Source organism: Pan paniscus, chromosome 5 (assembly GCF_029289425.2).
Source record: "Pan paniscus chromosome 5, NHGRI_mPanPan1-v2.0_pri, whole genome shotgun sequence".
Taxonomy (NCBI): domain Eukaryota; kingdom Metazoa; phylum Chordata; class Mammalia; order Primates; family Hominidae; genus Pan; species Pan paniscus.
Genome location: NC_073254.2, coordinates 149296262 through 149315238, shown reverse-complemented (window position 1 = coordinate 149315238; position 18977 = coordinate 149296262). Strand labels below are relative to the sequence as shown.

The window sequence follows — 18977 nt, the reverse complement described above, 5'->3', positions numbered from 1 at the left end:
TATAACTTACACATGCCATGTTCCTCAATGCTTGTCTGTACATGAAAACAGAGACTTTGGGTCTCTGGTGTGCAACAGAAGTGATAAAGGATAGATGTGGGCATGTGTAAGTAGCTAAGACTATTTTCACATTTTGCCTTTTGGGCTTTATGTGTTGACGATAGGTATAAATTATTTGGAGATTTAAAAGAATCAGTTTTAATAGCCACAAGGGACAGCTTCTGAGTGGCTATCCAATAGACACTGGCCATTCAACTGCAAGCCTAAAGCCCTTTTAAAATATGGGAAGACAGGATAGAAGCTGAAACTATCAAAACATGACCTAGAGATCATTGACAAATTTCTGATTTCCATATTAATGCAGAGAGCTGCACATGCAAGGCTGAATATTTTCCATATTTAAGAAAGAAAGTCATAAGTAAGAATGGTACCTGCATATAACCTTTCAACTGCATAAAGCTCAGTTTAGGTCAGTTTGGGCAATAACTTACATTTAATGTCACTCAAAGACAGGTTAAATAAAGTATAACAAACTCAATGGCTCCAACACCAAGAAATCTGGTGAGGAAATGGTGTCCTTTGTTTGACTCCTGAAGGTAATCTGGCCCCTTCTGCAAATAGTAAATTATAATAATTAGGCATTTCTAAAACTAACATTTTTAATGACCAGGGCTGCACTGTCATAACAGTACAGGTAACAAGCAAAGGCTAAGAGTCTTTACAACTGGCTATATTTTAGCAGTAACTGATACTTAATTTTGTTTACTTGCAACCATATTGTGGATAAAAACATGAAATAAAATAGCCTGTAGATGCAGATGTCTCTAGAATATTATACATTTTGTAAAAATATTGTAGAGGAACTGCTTTGTGTATTCATGACCCAAAGCATATGTTACTGGAATGGGATGTATTATTTCAAAACTGCCCTTAGCTCTTGCTTTGATGATAAGATTTTATGCCTGGGTAATTACACTTAGGAATCAAGATGAATTATAAATAAGATGTATAATGGATTAGAGGCCATGGGTTGTGGAAAACACTTCAGGTACGTTATTATGAGAGATAGGCCTTTATCTCTGTAATCTCTCTACTAAGATATTACTGCAATTACTGTCTGTAAATAGATGCTTAAGTGAAAGTCATGGGATGGTGAAGCCACTAATGCAGATGACAATTTGTACATATTCTTAGTTTTTCTTGATTTTCATTTATCGTTTATTTGTGCTCATTTACATTTTCATATAATGATGGAAAATGACTCAAATTAATGGGAAAGCATGTATTTGAATGTACTATTCAAAAAGTCTATCAATCATATGAAGAAAGGTTTTTAACATTTTAAATCCAGAATGGAAGGTTGGTTGCATGAAAATAATTTGCTCTTCTACTAACATTTTTGTTCACAAGTGAGCAGTATTATTTCAAATAAATGCAGAAAAATATAGCTGTAATAACCTTCTCTTCAAGATATCTAAAGGTCAACCTTGACTACTTACAGAATATTTTCTATAGCAAAATAATATTGCAGAATCAGAGAATTTTAGAACTTCAACTCAATCTGTCATTTTATAGATTGGATAGCTATATAATAACGAAGGTCTACAGCAATTAAGAGCATTGATCAAGTGCACACAGTTAAAAGTAAAACCAAACGCTACCTGGGATAGAGGAAATTCCATCTCTTGTCTAGAAAAATCTCACATTCTTTCTGTCCTCCATTTTAAAATCTTCAATGCTCACTGGAAAGGTCACTCATTTCATATGTGCCACACAGCCTCAGTTTTCACCCATACACTATGTGTACATATGTATATTGGAAAGAGCAGTGCTTACTGTATAAGCAGTGCTTACCAGTATAAGTTTACTAGTGTGTGTATAAAAGGATGTAGGAAATACAATTTAATAAGGAGGTGGATTACTTGATTATTTATTAGCTCAAAATGGACACATGTAAATAAATATTGCCCTTCAGAGAAGTCACAGGAAAGGCTAGAAAATCATTTTAAGCATGTGTTATAAAGCAGTTGCAGTTATTTTATAAACTTTTTCCTTGAACTATATGGAATCCATGTGATGGTAACTAAGCTGAATGGCATGTCAGTTTGTAACGGGATTTTCACACATACGTTTCCATTTAAATCAATCCTTAGGATGTATAGGTAAAAATCCAAGATTTAGCAAAAACAGAGCAAGTACCCTGTCCAAGTAGTGCAGCTAGGTAGGATTCACTGAAACCAAATTCCTTTTTCTTTTCATGATGACACGACCCTCTCAAGAAATGTATATTCATTATTTTTAAGTTGCACTTCAGTTTTGACCTAGTGGAATCATCTGTCTCATGTACCATACTTAATAAAACTTCTCAAATCCTATTTACAAAATAAGATGTATAAAATTATTTATAACTGAATCAATACATGGGTATATAACTAGTGATTACATTAATAATAATATTAACCATCAAAACTTATATCATCTACACACCAGGTGCTGTGATGAATCCTTAACATTAACAGCTCATTTAGTCTTCATAAGACTCAGGCTGTAGGTGAGGGAGATATTAATAATATCTAACTGGTATGCTGTGAGCACCAGCCAGCCTGACTAATGAGAAAGAATCCCAGCTGTAGGGCTGGAGCAGTCCTGGAGGCCCCATGCATGCCAGGCTTCAGACTGTGGGGTCTGCGGGAGAGGTGAAAGTGTAGTGGTAGTTACTCAGGGACTTGGTGTTTACCTGCTAAAGCCTAAAGAGGTGTAGCACCCAGTGCAGGGTCTCAGGCTTACTATATGGTGAAGTCGAGATTCAAACCCAGGCCAGTTTCTCATCTATTCATTCCACCTCCCTTAAGTCATACTGTTCCTATTAATATTTCATAATTACAGAAATTAAATCAACTTTCAGAAGGTGAAGATCCTAAGAAATTTGACTATCTTGAAGGCAGACAAGAGAATATCCCAGCAAGTTTATTAAAAAGCAGTTTTAAAATTACTTTTAAAATGTAAAAAAAAAGATAGTTTTATAACTGTAATGACTCATAGCAGCACTGTTGGAACAAAGATATGTTTCCCTGAGAAGCTTATGTTAAAGGGAACAGCCTGCTATTTAGTGTATAAGTTTTGTCGTGTTCTATATAAAAATATTTTCAAAACCCAGTATAATCCTATCTCCTAATCATTGCAGTTTAAATGTATCTAACTCTTCAGAAGTGGTCCAAGAAAATAGATCAGCTATAATAAATAGGCTTATTAAAACATTCTTAATTCCTGATTGTTAAATATTTTCACATATCTTTAAATTTTTGATCAACTATTTCCCTTCAGGTGTGATTTGTACTAAGTATCAATAACATTATCCTCTTGCCACCGTGTCTAACACTGTGAGTGGAAGATTAAATAAAATAGATTAAAAATATGTATGCAGTAAAGGTACTTCTGGGAGTATTTCCATTTAGCTCCTAAAGTGAGTTGAGATTAAGCAGGTTAGTAGGAGGTAGCTTACCTCACAGGACAGGCCAGAATAGCCCAGGGGACAATCACATTTTTCAATCAAGTCAGCTGGTGGAGTCACTGCTGTCCTACGTCCTTGTTCAGCTACGTTCATTGAGATTTCAGAAATCCTAGAAACAGTGAGAATGTACTTAGATTACCATGACAGTCAGTTAAGATCACCTAGTAAACAATCAATCCTACAGCAATATCCTTCTCACGTTTTTGTCAACCTCAAGTATGTTCTATTGTCTTTTTGTTTTTAATTGACAAATAATAATTGTACATAAGTTGACCCTTGAACAATATGGGCTTGAACTGCATGGGTTCACTTGTATGGGGATTTTCTTCCACGTCTGCTACCCCGAGATAGCAGGACCAGTCCCTCCTCTTCTTCCTCCTCCTCTTTAATCTGCTCAAAATGAAGACAATGAGGATGAAGACCTTTACAATGATCCACTTCCACTTAATATATTTGCTCTTCCTATTCTTTTCTTTTCTTTTTTCTTTTTATTTACTTACTTATTTGAGACAGAGTCTCACTCTGTCGCCCAGGCTGGAGTGTAGTGGCATAATCTTGGCTCACTACAACCTCCTCCTACCAGGTTCAAGTGATTCTCCTGCCTCAGCCTCCTGAGTAGCTGGGATTACAGGTGTGCAACACCACGCCCAGCTAATTATTGTAGTTTTAGTAGAAACGGGGTTTCATCATGTTGGCCAGGCTGGTCTTGAACTGTTGACCTCAAGTGATCTGCCTGCTTTGGCCTCCCGAAGTGCTGGGATTACAGGCACGAGCCACTGAGCCCAGCCCTTATTATTTTCTTAATAACATTTTCTTTTCTCTAGCTCACTTTATTATAAGAATACAATATATAATACCCACACAAATATATGTTAATCTACTATGTTATCAGTATGGCTTCTGTTCAACAGGAGGCTATTAGTAGTTAAGTTTCAAAGGTATCAAAAGTTATATGTGGATTTCTGACTGCATGAGGTGGGGTTGATGCTCCTAACCACCATGTTGTTCAAGGGTCAACTATATTTATTTAAACAATGTGATATTTTGATACATAGATAAGTTGTGGGATGATTAAATCAAGATAATTAACATTGTTATGAAGCTGTTTAAATTTCTGGGGCTCATGTACCACATCCTAATATTGCATTTTTGCTTCCTCAAATGTTAAGAGTACATATTAGCAAAATATTCACATAAATCATAAGAAGTTTAGTATATTGGATGTCTGATATCCTGTTGAAAAGTTATTATAAAGATTTTCCCCCCACTTTTTAAAATGTGAGTGGCTTCAGGTAGACATGGCCAATTAATTAGACATTTATATTCTTGCAAACAGACAACCCAAGGTCATTCCCCATTCAATTATTTCGTACAGGCTCTGGTGAAATTGCTTTTAATTTACTACTATCCCAAATTTCTTCTTCCCAACGCTCTGAATGACCTTTCAGGAACTTTAGAAAACCACCTAGAAAATAATGATCACGCATAATCTAATAATATTGATTTCTTTCTGAGGATAATGTTTCAAAATAATATTTTCTTAACTTTATTAAATAATTCCTTCAAGTCACTTAACTCACCTTTTCTGATGGTGAAATAGTCATTATAATTGAAAAGAAAATCATAATTGAAAATAACATATTAATACCCTTTTCATTAAAAAATACATGTAGTCCATAAACTGGGACTATTTTATGATGGACTAACTGGTAACACAAACATGTTTGGGAAATAAACTTTAAAATGTGACAATGAATAGTTTTGCTTCACATAAAAGTTACCTCCAGGAGTTTAAGGAGTTTGAATCATAAACTTTATAACAAGCATAGGTAGGTTTTATTGAAACTGAATTATGAATGCATGTTCTGGCTTTGCTAGCATTGTAATCTGCACTCTGAAGATTGGTCTTGATGAAACACACATTCAATTAAAATTCAGGTTTCACTCTCTGCTCCCTGTAAGTACACACAGTGGTGGTGAGCTGTAAACAAACCACTCCCCTTCTGCAAGAAAAACTTCTCCCTTATGTTCTCTGGGCTCTCTGTGGGAGTAAGAAGGTAACTTTGCATTGGCATCTCCATGGAATTTTATAGCCCGAGGAGCTGCAGGCTTCATTCTCCTTTCTCTTGCACACCAATGCACATAACAGACCCGCAAGTGTTTACAAATCAAGTGAAGCTTGAATGGCAGCAACAACAAATATTTTTGCAATACACCATTTTTTTTTCAGGGGATTAGAGAGCAATGGCTTTGATTGCATCAGGGATTTGGCCAAACTCCAGCTTCCATTTAAATAACTACTGAAATGCAAAAGTTGCTATTTCCTTAAATTAAACTTTATAAAAGGAAACAAAAGCAAAGAAAAAAGATAATGCCAGCACTGATACAATGTACAAAGTTCAAACCTCAAACCGCATATAAACTCTTAAACTCTCTGCTTTTGAGATTTAAATTTATAATTGAATAAATAAAGATACAAGGTTATTTTAATTACTTTAGGGGGACTATTCAAACCTTTTAAAAACCTTTGCCACAATTCCACTGCCTTACAAAATCAAATGCTGATGACAGCTTTATTTGTTCTTAGCATTGTGAGACTATGACCCCAGTTTTTACTGAGATTAGGAAAAATGTATTCTAAAGTTTCAAAAAAACGGTCACTTAAACCAAAGGATCTCATTTGGTGAGGTATGTAAAACAGTGTCACAAAAGAAAAAGACATAGGGCGGAAAAAAAAAGAAAAGACAAAGTGTCGCAGTGTAGGAAGGTGAAATTGGTGTGAGAGAAGCAAAGAAAGTATAATTAAAAATGAATGACAATATTGTTTCTATCAGTTCCACTAACAAGATGTTCTGTTTACTACCAAACTCTTTTACTGCAGTACAGAACCATTTGCAAAATAATCTATTTGCAAACTCACGAAATTACCTGCTATTTTCTAAGACATGCAAATCTGCTATGGCTTCTGCCACCTAATTTACATTTGATATTCTAAAATAATTAACAGTATAGCTAACAGCGTTTTTTAAGTATATGTTTTTTTATTATTTCATATAAAAATAATCTCCTGTTATAGTGAGAAATATCAAAAGGAAACCCAAGGAATATATATATAAAAGTGAATTTTGGTCCTTAATTTACTCTTTTACTAAAAGTCTCTACATCAATCAGAAAAGCATTATGGATCTTCTGCATGAAATAAAAGATTTTCTGCTGTCTTGTGTGCTTATTCCAGTATAAACATTTGAAAAATAGTATTTTTATATTCATTAGTTGGCCATTGAGAGACTTCATAATTTTTCTGTTTTGCTTTCCTAGGCAGGTCTAATAACTTATTATATAAGACTATTTACAAACATATATCGATTCTATATTCTCATAGAATGTAACAGAGACTGACATGAAAGAGAAATTGAGGTCTCATATATGAACTCAGTTCAACTTTCTGCCTCCATGGTATGAAACTTACCTAAATCTGTATGATTTCTCATTTTATCCCATTGGATAAGGTGAATCGTCTACTCAAAGAATATGACCATGAGGGTCCACGATGTGGAAGTCTCCTGGTTCCTCTATTAGTTATTCTCTCTTTATTTTATATTTCAATATTTTCCTCATTACTAATCCATTCCCATGTTCTGTAAACATACTCTTTCAAATTAAACAATCATCTTTTTACTTTTGACACTATGTTATTCCTTCTTTTTACAATTATATTCATGGAAAATAATAGTTTACACTCATAATATTGGGCTCATGTGTCACATTCTTTCTTTAAAAGTTTGAGATTAATTCTGCCCCAGGACACTGACACTGGTATCATGAATGTTACCAGTGTGGTCCTAAGTGTCAGACCCAACAAGCCTCATTTCAATTGGCCAATTTTGGTCATAAGAAAACACGGAATACTCCCTTGAAGTATTCCCATCATGTAGGTTCGACAACATTGCATTCATTCTTGCTGTTCTGTGTGATTTTTTTCAAAGTGATTCAGAATCATTTCTCAACATGATGCATAGGGAAAATGACAACATTGTATGGCACACTGGGGTGAACAGATTAGAATGCTCACAGTTGGAGGAGACTGGACCAACTTGGCCCTGCCTGGTTCCCCTGATGGGTGAAGAGGTCACTTTCTCAGCACTTTTATAATCCATTTATACCACAACAGTTAATTTTACCTGATCTACAGTATATGATCTCTTGAATTTATGACTGGCATCTTAAACTCACTATGTCTGCAGTGAATTCCATATTTTTTTTTCCCTTTAACGTGTTTCTCATGCTATTTTTCTTTTCTGATGAATGGTAGTAGCTTCTTCCAGGTCACAGGGAAGGCTCCATGGTTTATCTTCTATCATTATACTGCAAAACCAATCACTTCCCAATCTTTCTTATCTGATATCTGTAGGTCAATAACCTTCCCTACAGACTCTAAAATAAGAGCTTGAATATTTTCTGTTAGCGTTTACCTGCTTTGTCGCATGAAATTTCCATAAGTAGCTTTGATAAGAATGTAATGAATATCATATAGTATATCCAAGAAGTCTTCTCGGGTCACAGTTCTATGGACTCGAGGATCGTCCCCATAATATTTCCATTCTTTCTGTTAACAAGAAGAGAAATCACTATGACAAAACTGAATGCAAAACCATTGATTGGCATCTTTGCACCAAACAATGAATAACTTTACCTCTGTCATTTCAATTTCATGCCTTGTCAATTGGCCAATCAGAGGAGCAGCCATATGCCTGACGATAATTCTAGCATGAGTAGGTGTCCCACCTCGAATGATCACTTGAGGATTATATGTAGAGAAACCTGTTTCTTCCCGAGCCTCGAAATAGATTGCATACTTGAGTTTGCCCCCATAGGCCATCAACTGACAAAATAAAAAGAAGAATGAGGAATTGGATAAATCTCCAAATGGTGTGATTCTAAAAACAAGATTTTATCTTGTTCTCACTTGACATTAAAGTTCTTGTGCTTACCTTCTTTCCTTCAAATTGTTCTGGAAGTTTCCAATAAAAAGGTTCCAAATGGAGATCTTCTCTCATCAGGTCCATGTGGGCAACAATCTCTGGATGTTGAAAAACAATGCCCTTGGTGGTCGTGTGCTGCAGAGCCTCATCTACCAGGGGTAGAATGGTCTGCTCAGCCTTCAGAGTCACCTGCAAGGGGTCAAAATACAGCAGAAGGCTGAATTTACGCTTTGGACATTTCTTTAAAACTAAGTTACGAACTGCATGTCTATCTGCAGTTCCTATACCCATTCTGATGATGTTCTCACAAGCAACAGAACTCACACGCAGTGGGCAAGCATGGCAGGATGTAAATCTTTTTGACTAATTCACATAGTGAAAGCCACAATATCTGTGGACACTGGAGCCTTTCACACTAACACAAATTGAATCTAAATGTAGAAAGAGTTAAAGGAAAATGAAAAATGAACATGTTTCCACTCCAAAAATCATGATTGCCTAAGGTTGGTTGGAATGAATGTGTGACAAGTCCTGGTTCTCATTGGTGTGTTAGCTCACATCAACATTCATGCTCTGGTGCCCTCACTCTTCCCATCTCAAAACATAATGCTTCCCGGACAAGGTTCCTCTTTTTCACTTGGCATCTATTTCCTTATGAATAAGTGAACTACTTTTAAGAACAAATAAGAAAGGCATTTACTCCAACTCTCTAATGGCATGTGACCCCTTTGCTGTTCCTAAATGTTCACAGAGGAAAAGGTTACTTAAATGTTTTGCCATTTCCTACTACCCCTCAGTGCCTGACTAAAAGACACCAGCAGGAACTAACATTATACCATTACATGGCTCAGCAGTTCCCTACTCACCCACGTCCGGATCAGTCCTTTTGCTTCAGAGCACTGGGTAGTAGTGCCGAAGCAATAGCAGCTGCTGCAGCCAAGTGGATTCTTGGCATCGAGTCCGAATTTGCCAGGCCGGCATCTGTCACAGTGGATGCCTTCCACATTCACCTGAGGAAAGACAAGAGACCCTCAGAGTTTATAACGGCAAAGTTAGGGGAGAAATCATCCTGAGAATGCATAACGGGAGCATATTCTTTTTAAAAATTTTAAAACAAAACAGAAGAACACTGAGTATTAGACTCACATCTCAAATGGCACATGTAGTTAACCTCATCGTTAGGAGTTCATGGATCTTTTTAAAATGCTTTATTTTTAAATAGATATAAGACTAAAGGTATTGTACATTTTTTTTTTTTTTTTGAGACGGAGTCTCGCTCTTTCGCCCAGGCCAGAGTGCAGTGGCGCTATCTCGGCTCACTGCAAGCTCCGCCTCCCAGGTTCAAGCCATTCTCCTGCCTCAGCCTCCCGAGTAGCTGGGACTACAGGCGCCCGCCACTGCGCCCAGCTAATTTTTGTATTTTTAGTAGAGACGGGGTTTCACCGTGTTAGCCAGGATAGTCTCAATCTCCTGACCTCGTGATCCGCCCGCCTCGGCCTCCCAAAGTGGTGGGATTACAGGCATGAGCCACCACGCCCGGCCTGTACATTGTTTCTTAAATGTAAGTGGTACATTTTCTACAGTTCTGCTCTGAGCAATATGAAAGACTCATGAAAATTTCAAAAGCAACATAAAAACATTGAGTCTTAAACAGTGGTGCTATTGTAAGCTGTAAGAAATAGGCAGCAGGTTAAAATATCAATTTATATAATTATTGTAATATATATACACACATAACATGTATTAAATATATGATCATAATTGCGAGATATAATAATGCAGCATTGTACTCGGTATTGGCCAAAGCCCTTGATGGTAGAAACTGCCATTTTCCTCAATTCTCAAGGCCATTTTAACAACCACTACCCAGATTTTATCTTCCTGTTTCCTCTGTCCCTCTTTGCATAGATTTTATCTTGAAAAGATACCTCTGACACAGTTTAAACTGCATTTATCCTGGAATTGATTTTTCAGAACTATCTGAGGGGAAAAATCCTTTTTATCCTTTTTAATTGGCTCTTTTTCTACATCATTTAACCATATTAATGAGGGCTGAAATTTGCACATAGTCACTGTTTGTAACGACAGCGTTTATATGTGTTGAAATTTTACTAAACTTCCACAGCAGTAAATATATTTTCTAGTATACAGCGACTGCAGATTAATTTTTGGAGAAATGGTTTTTATAAGCCTTATTATTTAGCTGTGATTTTCTCTGATGATGCTTAAAAGAACTGTCTTCCCTGCCACCCCTCCCAGATTGTCCTTATCGAAGCAAATCTAATATATTTTTTAAAAAATCACTATACCATTGAAAATACATCATCTCCACCAACTAGAAAAAAAGGTGGGTTTGGGTTGAAAATAAGCTCTAGAAAAGCAGTGTTTATCGGTATGCCAACAAATGCATATCAATGAAAACTCCATGTCTGGCAATGAGATTTTGTCCATCTGTTTGTTTAGCTTAATGAAGCAGGTATAACAAACACTGAATGAAGTTAAAACTGAGCAATGGAAACAGAATTGAGGGAGGTTTTCCCTAGCTGCATGTCAGCAGCACATACCTTACAAGTGCACTGCCCAGTTTGATCACTACAGGAGCATTTTTCAGTCTCTGAATCACAGGTTGCGGCATCCGTCCCAGGGAGGAAGCAGTCACAGAGATTGCAGCGAGGGTAGTTCCAGTGACCTCGATTGCACTCTGTACATTTTGCACCAGAGAATTTTGGATGACAGTTGCATTGGCCTGTATTTACATTGCATTGGAAATCTAAGGATCCCACTGTGCTGCAGTTACAAGCCTATAGAGGAGATAAAAACAGCAACCATTAACACAACTTTATGGGAAATATCTTAAAATTTTAATTCTAATGTTTCTATGCTTCCATTAAACACGTATTAATCATGTATCTGTTATAGGCTTTGTACTATTCTAGTTTAGTCACTTGGGAAACATCAGTGAACATAAACATTAAAATTGCTTCCTGCATTTATGGAAATATATGATCGTCCAGAAACCATAATGCTATGTGAATTAGAAAGAAAATGTGTTTTCTCTCTTTCTGACGTAGAGAGGGGCTGGGTATGGGTTTTTTCCAACTGCTTTGTCTCAAAGATTAAATTTTAGACAAAGTTATTTTACCTTATTATCTCATAATTGTAGCATTTAAACATTTCTTTGGAGACATACCTTACGGTCTAGTAGAGGGAGACAAGTAAATATGTTAGCATAACATGATAGAATAAGCATTATATAATAGGAGAAGTCCAAAATGCTATGTGAACATACAAAGGGCATCAAACTAGACTTGGGGAATCCAAGGAGAGCTTGAAGAGAAGTAACATCTAGTATATTGTTTTTTGGCATTTATTCTTGCATACAATTCTGATTTGAGGTCTTTGTTAGTAACGTTTTTCTTCGCCCAAGATGTATACACGATTTTCTCTTTATTTACATAATTCACATTTTTGCTAGAATTTTCTGAAGCTTGGATTTGTTTTTTTTTCCATCAACTTACTGGAACATAGTGAGTTCTTTCAGTTTGGGAACATAATTGTGTTTTGATTCAGTACTGTTTCTTCTTCAGATTTGTTTTTGATTTTTACATCTGTTCTAATTAATCAATTTTCTTTTTCAGGATCATCTATAATTCTTAAAGTACATCACTCTGGTCTCTCTGCCAAATCTATAATATCCTAATGTCTTCTGCAATCATTTTCCTTTGTTTTACGTTTCTTGCTGTATTTACCTCTCAAATTGGTATCCTACTTTCACAGCTCCTGTTTTACAGGAAAAGTTTTATTGTATACACATACCACCAATGCTTATTTTCATTACCCTATTGCAATCTTAACTTCTTTTGAATGATTTTATTTTATTTCTCTCATCTTTAATTTCTGCTTATCCATTTGTCTTTTTGTCTTACATTATCCTTTTAAAGGTTTCTGCTCTTGATTCACAGAGCTCATATCTTCTTGCAATTTAATAAAAATGCCAAGTGAATTTCTAAAATGTCATTTAGGATCTTGGAATAAGTCATTTCAGGGACCAGCTGTGCCAATTATACATCTACTGTTTCTGAGCTCCAAATTCACCCTGCTTTGTGATACAGTAGGTGGACCCCGTAGACATTTCTCCGTATCCGGTGGCAGAATGATAGGCTTAGTCAATAGAGGCCCTGGAAGGACCCAATAAGTCCATAATGGCGGCCCACCACACTTCCAAGCTGAGTTCTGGTTCTTCATTAGGCCGGGCGCGGTGGCTCATGCCTGTAATCCCAGCACTTTGGGAGGCCGAGGAGGGCGGATCACAAGGTCAGGAGATCGAGACCGTCTTGGCTAACATGGAGAAACCCTGTATCTATTAAAAATACAAAAAATTAGCCGGGCGTGGTGGCGGACGCCTGTAGTCCCAGCTACTCCTGAGGCTGAGGCAGGAGAATGGCGTGAACCCGGGAGGCGGAGCTTGCAGTGAGCCGAGATCGCGCCACTGCACTCCAGCTGGGCGACAGAGCGAGACTCTGTCTAAAAAAAAAAAAAAAAAAAAAAAAAAAAGAATCTTCATCATTATTTTTGTATTATTTAGCACGGGAGCCCAGTGGCCCAGAAAGAATCCCAGGTGTGCCTTTAGTTGGGAGGGCACATTGTCTCTCCGTAGGCACCCTTCTGACTAGCTTTGGTCTGCACACACGCTCTGACCTTGAAGTCGGCTTCTCAGTAGCCCAGCATGCTCCTATCCTCCAAGAACAGTGGGCAGCTTCTACAGACATGCATTTGCCTACAAACTTCGACATGTTTGTTTTTGGTTTTGTCTGACCACTCATAGGCTGTACATTCCTATGACAGCAACGCCCTCTTGAAAGATTTCTGAACCTCAGCTTTGCTGCAAGTGGGGAGAAGGAGCATGCCCTCTCTTAGCCCTTAACTCTTTCACTGTCTTTCCTCCCTCAGCCTAGAGGGAGTAGCTGCTCTTCTGTACCTGTACTCGGGACCCCTTATAGCTTTCTTTTATCCTTTTTTAGTAACCAACCACCTTTTACCAGTTAACAATTCCATTTCACTGTTTAAAAAACCAGTGTGGTTTCTGTCTCCCAAGCAGAGCATGACTTGGCATTACAAAGGGTATCACCTCTCTCTGTCTGAGTTTGCCACCATATAGTGTATGCACTTTGTCTGTGACTTAACTCTTTTTGGTGCTGTTCTATTATCCTCAGATCTACAGCCCAGTGGTAAAGTCATATGCATAGCACCTTGCCAAACTCCTAGATCCAAGTCTGGCTGCATCTCACTGTGTATCTCACACTTTCCCTCCTCAGCTTAATTCTTATATCCACCACTACCAGGAGTATTATGTTTCTGTTCCTGCTAACAGTAGTTTGCTTATGAGATTATCATTTCCAAGATCACCAGTTCGTCCTCTATTGTCTTTCATGCCCAAATATTTGGTTAAAAATCTTCCCAGATTCTGTTATTAAAATGATTACCAGGATTAGCTTTATTTCTTGTCTTTATAGGTAAGTATTTTTCTATCTAATTATTGCTAATCAGTAGAAAGGCTGCAATAGGGGCGGCTTCTAGAAGATATTTTAAACCCAAAGATCTAAAATGTGATTATTTGTATATTATAAATATGGACAAAGCTTCCAAGGCATAGAATAACCCACTAACCTCACCGCCAAGTAACTTAAAGAACATCAGATGTAGAATAAAATTTCAAAATTAGGATGTCTTACATATTCACTTACATAGTTTTTCTTTGCCAACTGCTTTGAGTATGTATTAACTCACTTAAACAAAATAGGCCATAATCGGGTATTAATAGAAAATTATGTTATCAAAACTATAATCATATAATAAATTTAAATTATCCTGTGAGGCATCTTTATCTTTAACTAAAATATGAAATTATCCAAATAATTGTATAAAACCAAAGCATGAATTTTTACAAAATTGTTGACAGTACAAATAGACATTGGGACCTTTCCAAATCAGGAAGTTTATTCAGGAAGTTATAGTGGAGAATAAACCAGACCATTAACCATGTGTTTAGATAGCACTATGGCCAACATCAAATTTAAATCATAAATAGAGGTAATATTTGTTTAGCAATAGAGAATTTACTCACTATTCCCCTGCTAGTGAAAGAAGGCAGGCTTCGTATTCTACTTCAATAACAGCTCAAATGATGTGTATGCTCACACCTTAGCACAGAGAAATTATCCATGACACAAAGAAAGGGAAGCTATAAATCTCGAATCACTGTTCATTTAAATTAAAGTCATCCCAGTTTTAAAAACAGTAAAACACATGCTCATAAATAAATTACTTGAGAGGTCTCTGATACAGTTGGATATGCCCCCACTAATTCTCGTGTTAAAATATAATCCCCAGTGTTGGAGGTGGAGCCTGGTGGGAGGTGTTTGGATCATGGGGGCTGATCCCTCAGGGCTTGGTGCTGTCCTTGTGACCATGAGTGCCTACCGGCAAGATCTGGTTGTTTAAGTGCATGGCATCCCTGCTTTTCTCCTGATCCCGCCATGTGGAAGCCTGTCCTCGCTTGGCCTTCCATCATGATTGGAAGCTTCCTGAGGCCTTCACCAGAAACAGATGCCACTATGCTTCCTGTACACCCTCCAGAACTGTGAGCCCATTAAACCTGTTTTCTTATAAATTAATCAGTCTCAGGTATTTCTTTATAGCAATGCAAGAATTGTCTGATACAGGCTCTATGAGTATTTTTTTTTTTTTGTAATTCTTCATAATGGTGAAGTATTTCTCCATTCAGAAGTCTAGACTTTTAATGGTGATTTTAAAGTAATCAAAAAATTCAGTCAACTTTAGTCAACAGAGTAATTATCTAATGATCAGTAAAAATGATAGTACCAAACATATAACTGTGTTTTCATAGAAACTTGGAATGTATTTTATCCTGATTTATATCTTGAACATGAGGTATCAACTTCAATTTCAAGAGTTTAATTAGAGTTTGGCTATATCATATCATTCTGTGGATAAAATGGAACTCTTGTAAGTTTCCCTAGGGCTTACTCCTTAGTCCAAGTGGTATAGTGGATGCTTGGATTTGAAGCTGAAAATGCAAAAGTCAATCATAGACACTTATAGCATTGTTCATATTCATAAGAACACTTCGAAATTCTGAGGAGTTTTTGGTTTGTTTCTAAAAATGTAGCTCTCTTGAATTTTAAACTTAATAATGCTATTGACAATAGAAAAATGAATGTCCTGTCTAGTTTTTATTTTTTCTAATCACATGTCTAATTGAAGTCAGACATCTGAACTTCCTTGAAGAATCATCAATATGCTTGTTTTCCTCTAGGTCGGCATATTCTAGACCAGGTTCAAATGTTTTATCATACATGTGAAGATGGTTAGAGTCTATTATTTCATCTGTGCTAACTCAGCAGGAAAAAAATTTACATCTCTATAGGGTACTGCTATAGGGTCAAACAGGACCACACTTGGTCATCACGTTCCAATATTTCACAACCCAGTGGCATCAATTGGAACGACTCCCACTAACATAAAAAAATGCCCTTATTATTGCTCTTCAATTTAATGAACAACTTCAGCACTAATCCTACTTGACCTTTGTGTTGCATTAGGCACTGAAGAATATTCTTCTTTTGAACAGCCTCTTCTTAGTTTTTACAGTATTTATTCTTCTTTGTTAAGCTGTTAAAGTACACAACCAAATAAAACAAAAATACAAACCAAGAAACAATGGTTTTTAGATATTGAATTATAGGAAGCACAGGACTGTGATTTCTGAGAGAAGGAAAAAAACATGAAGCAGTGTACAGAGGCAATTTCTAGGCCGCAACACAGAGAGGGTAAACCCAAAGCCCGCATTATAGCTGAGTTGAGAGACAAAGAGTGGAGTTTGAGGAAGCTGAGACTGCTGAAACTTATGATGGCAAATAGAATACGTGTTCAAAAAGAAATAAGTTAGATAGAAAGGTAATTCCAGAGATGTGCAGAAGCATTCCCTTGAGTCATTGACTGAATGCTGATAGGTGCATGCATGGGATGAAGGAAAATGGCATTGGAAAACCCTAGGCTGCAAAAATTCTTAGAGCCCAGAGAAAGCTTGGAATAAGCCATATTTTCAACAGCCAGAGTAAAGAGACATAGTAACCAACTAGGTAGTATTCTCAGAAGTTTCACAGCTTAGTAGAAGGGCTTTCAGACTGTTCTGCTGCACCTTCCCTAACAAAACTCAAAAGCAAGCTTCAAAAGAATCCAAGTGACCCGTGACTATCTAAACTGTTTGCCAGCATAAAGTTCAACATTCTTTAAAGAAATACAATAAAATCCAATACATAACAATGAAAAGTATATAATGTCTGGCATCCAAATAAAAATTATCAGGCATGTAAAGAATCAAGAAAATATGACTCAGAAACAGGAGAAAAGTCAGTCAATAGGAATAGTCCTGCAATAAAAAAGATGGAATTAGAAGATGACCATTTTAAAAATGCTAATGTTCATAAACATTATGTTTTCAAGAATAAATGAAAAAATGTGAATATAGTAGAGAAATAAAAGATATACAATGTCCAAAAGGAAATTTAAAAGATAAAAAAATACAATGTTTAAAATAAAAAATAGACTCAATTGGATTAAAAACAGGTTAGGCTGCATTAAAAAATCAGTGACTTTGGACACTTAACAACAGAAACTATCAGAAATAAAAAATACAGATACAAAAATAATAAAAAAAATAAGAACCTCAGTGAGATGGGGGAAAATATCAATTGGCCCAACATACAAAAAATGATTTCCAGAAAGAGACAATAAGAATGAAGAACGAAAAAATATTTAAAGATATAATGGCTGACAACTTTCATTTCCAAATTTGATGAAAACTATAATCCTACAGGGCCAATAGATCTAACTAATCCCATGAAAAAATAATTATTAAACACACAAAAAGAAAACAAAAAGCATAATTAAATTGCTGCAAACCAATATTTAGGATTACTTACTCTGCAAAAACATCTTCAGAAAAAAAAAAAAAAACACCTTTCTGGAACAAAAAAAAAAAAAAAAGGAAAAAATTATTGTCAGCAGACCTGAAACAACAGGAATAAAATGATAAAGATTAGGAAAGTAGTTAATGGAAGAAGAAAAATGATATGAAATGAAAATTTTAATGTATGCAAAGGAATTTAAAGCATTAGAATTGATATACACATAGAAAAATAGTTATAGGAGAAATTTTCTTGTTTAAAAAGATAATTGACTATTGAAATCAAAATCATAAGCTTATACTGTCAGATGTATAATATATAGAAGTAAAAATATATGACAACATAGTACAAAGGATAGGAAAGGGGACTGGAGGTTTCCTGTTGTAAGGTTCTTATGCTAAATGTAAAGTGGTATAATATTATTTTAATGTACATTCTGGAAAGTTAAAGGTGTATATTCCTAGACAAAACCAAAGAAATAAAATGAATAGGTATATTTAATAATCCAAAAGTCAAGAGAAGATGTTATACAAATTAATGCAAAAGAAGGCAGGACAATAAGGAAAAAAAAAGGCAAGAGCAGATAAGGCAAGCAAAAGCAAATAGCAAAGTGCAGGCTTAATCCAATCATACCAATATTTACATTAAGTGGAAATGATTTAACTCCTCAAATTAAAAGGCCAAATTATTAAGATTTGTTGAAAAATAAAGATCTGAATATATGTTATTTACACACACACACACTCTCTCTCTCTGTCTCTCTCTCTCTCACACACACACATTAAGCTGGGTGTGGTGGTATACACCTGTAATCCCAGAATTTTGCAGAAGGATCACTTGAGCACAGGAATTTGAGACAAGCATGGGCAATATAGTGAGATCTCATTTCTACAAAAAACTTAAAAATTAGCCAAGCATGGTGGCATGCGCCTGTAGTCCCAGCTACTCTGGAGGCTGAGGTGAGAGGATTTCTTGAGCCCAGAAGGTGGAGGGTGCAGTGAGCTGAGATCACACCACTGCACTCTAGCCTGGGCAATGGAGTAAGACCCTGTCTCAGAATAAAAAAAAAAAAAGGCACACATTAAAATACTAAAAAGGGAGATGAAATAGATGATGGTGTGAAAAATATATACCACACAAACACCATTAAAAAGAAAGTTGCAATAGCTATATAAATATCAGAAAAAGTACACTTCTGAACAAGGAATGTTACCAGGAATAAAGACAGACATTTCACGATGTCAAAAGGCATCAACTTTTCAAAAAGACATAGCAATCCTAAATGTTCATGCACCTAGTATCACTGCTCAAAAATACATGTGAATAAAACCTGAGAGAAGTGAAAGAAGAAATGGACAAAGTTATAGTCCAACACTCTCAGTAACTGAGAGAACACGTAGATCTAAAAACCATTAAGGATAACTGACCTATATAGAAGTTTTCATCCAACAACTCCAGAATACACATTATTTTCAAGTGCACATGTTATAATAA

At 36.1% G+C, this 18977-nt stretch overlaps 1 protein-coding gene across 1 annotated transcript in view; it reads right to left on the bottom strand.

Annotated features, from left to right (window-relative positions):
- Positions 1-18977, bottom strand: part of LAMA2 (laminin subunit alpha 2) — a 637137-nt gene that overhangs the window by 198567 nt on the left and 419593 nt on the right. The window contains exons 23-28 of the mRNA XM_055114116.2: positions 11058-11294; positions 9360-9503; positions 8503-8682; positions 8205-8393; positions 7984-8117; positions 3503-3620 (exon numbers count right to left, since the gene is read on the bottom strand). Of these exons, the coding sequence (XP_054970091.2) occupies positions 3503-3620; positions 7984-8117; positions 8205-8393; positions 8503-8682; positions 9360-9503; positions 11058-11294 (1002 nt within the window). The remainder of the gene's footprint in view (positions 1-3502; positions 3621-7983; positions 8118-8204; positions 8394-8502; positions 8683-9359; positions 9504-11057; positions 11295-18977) is intronic.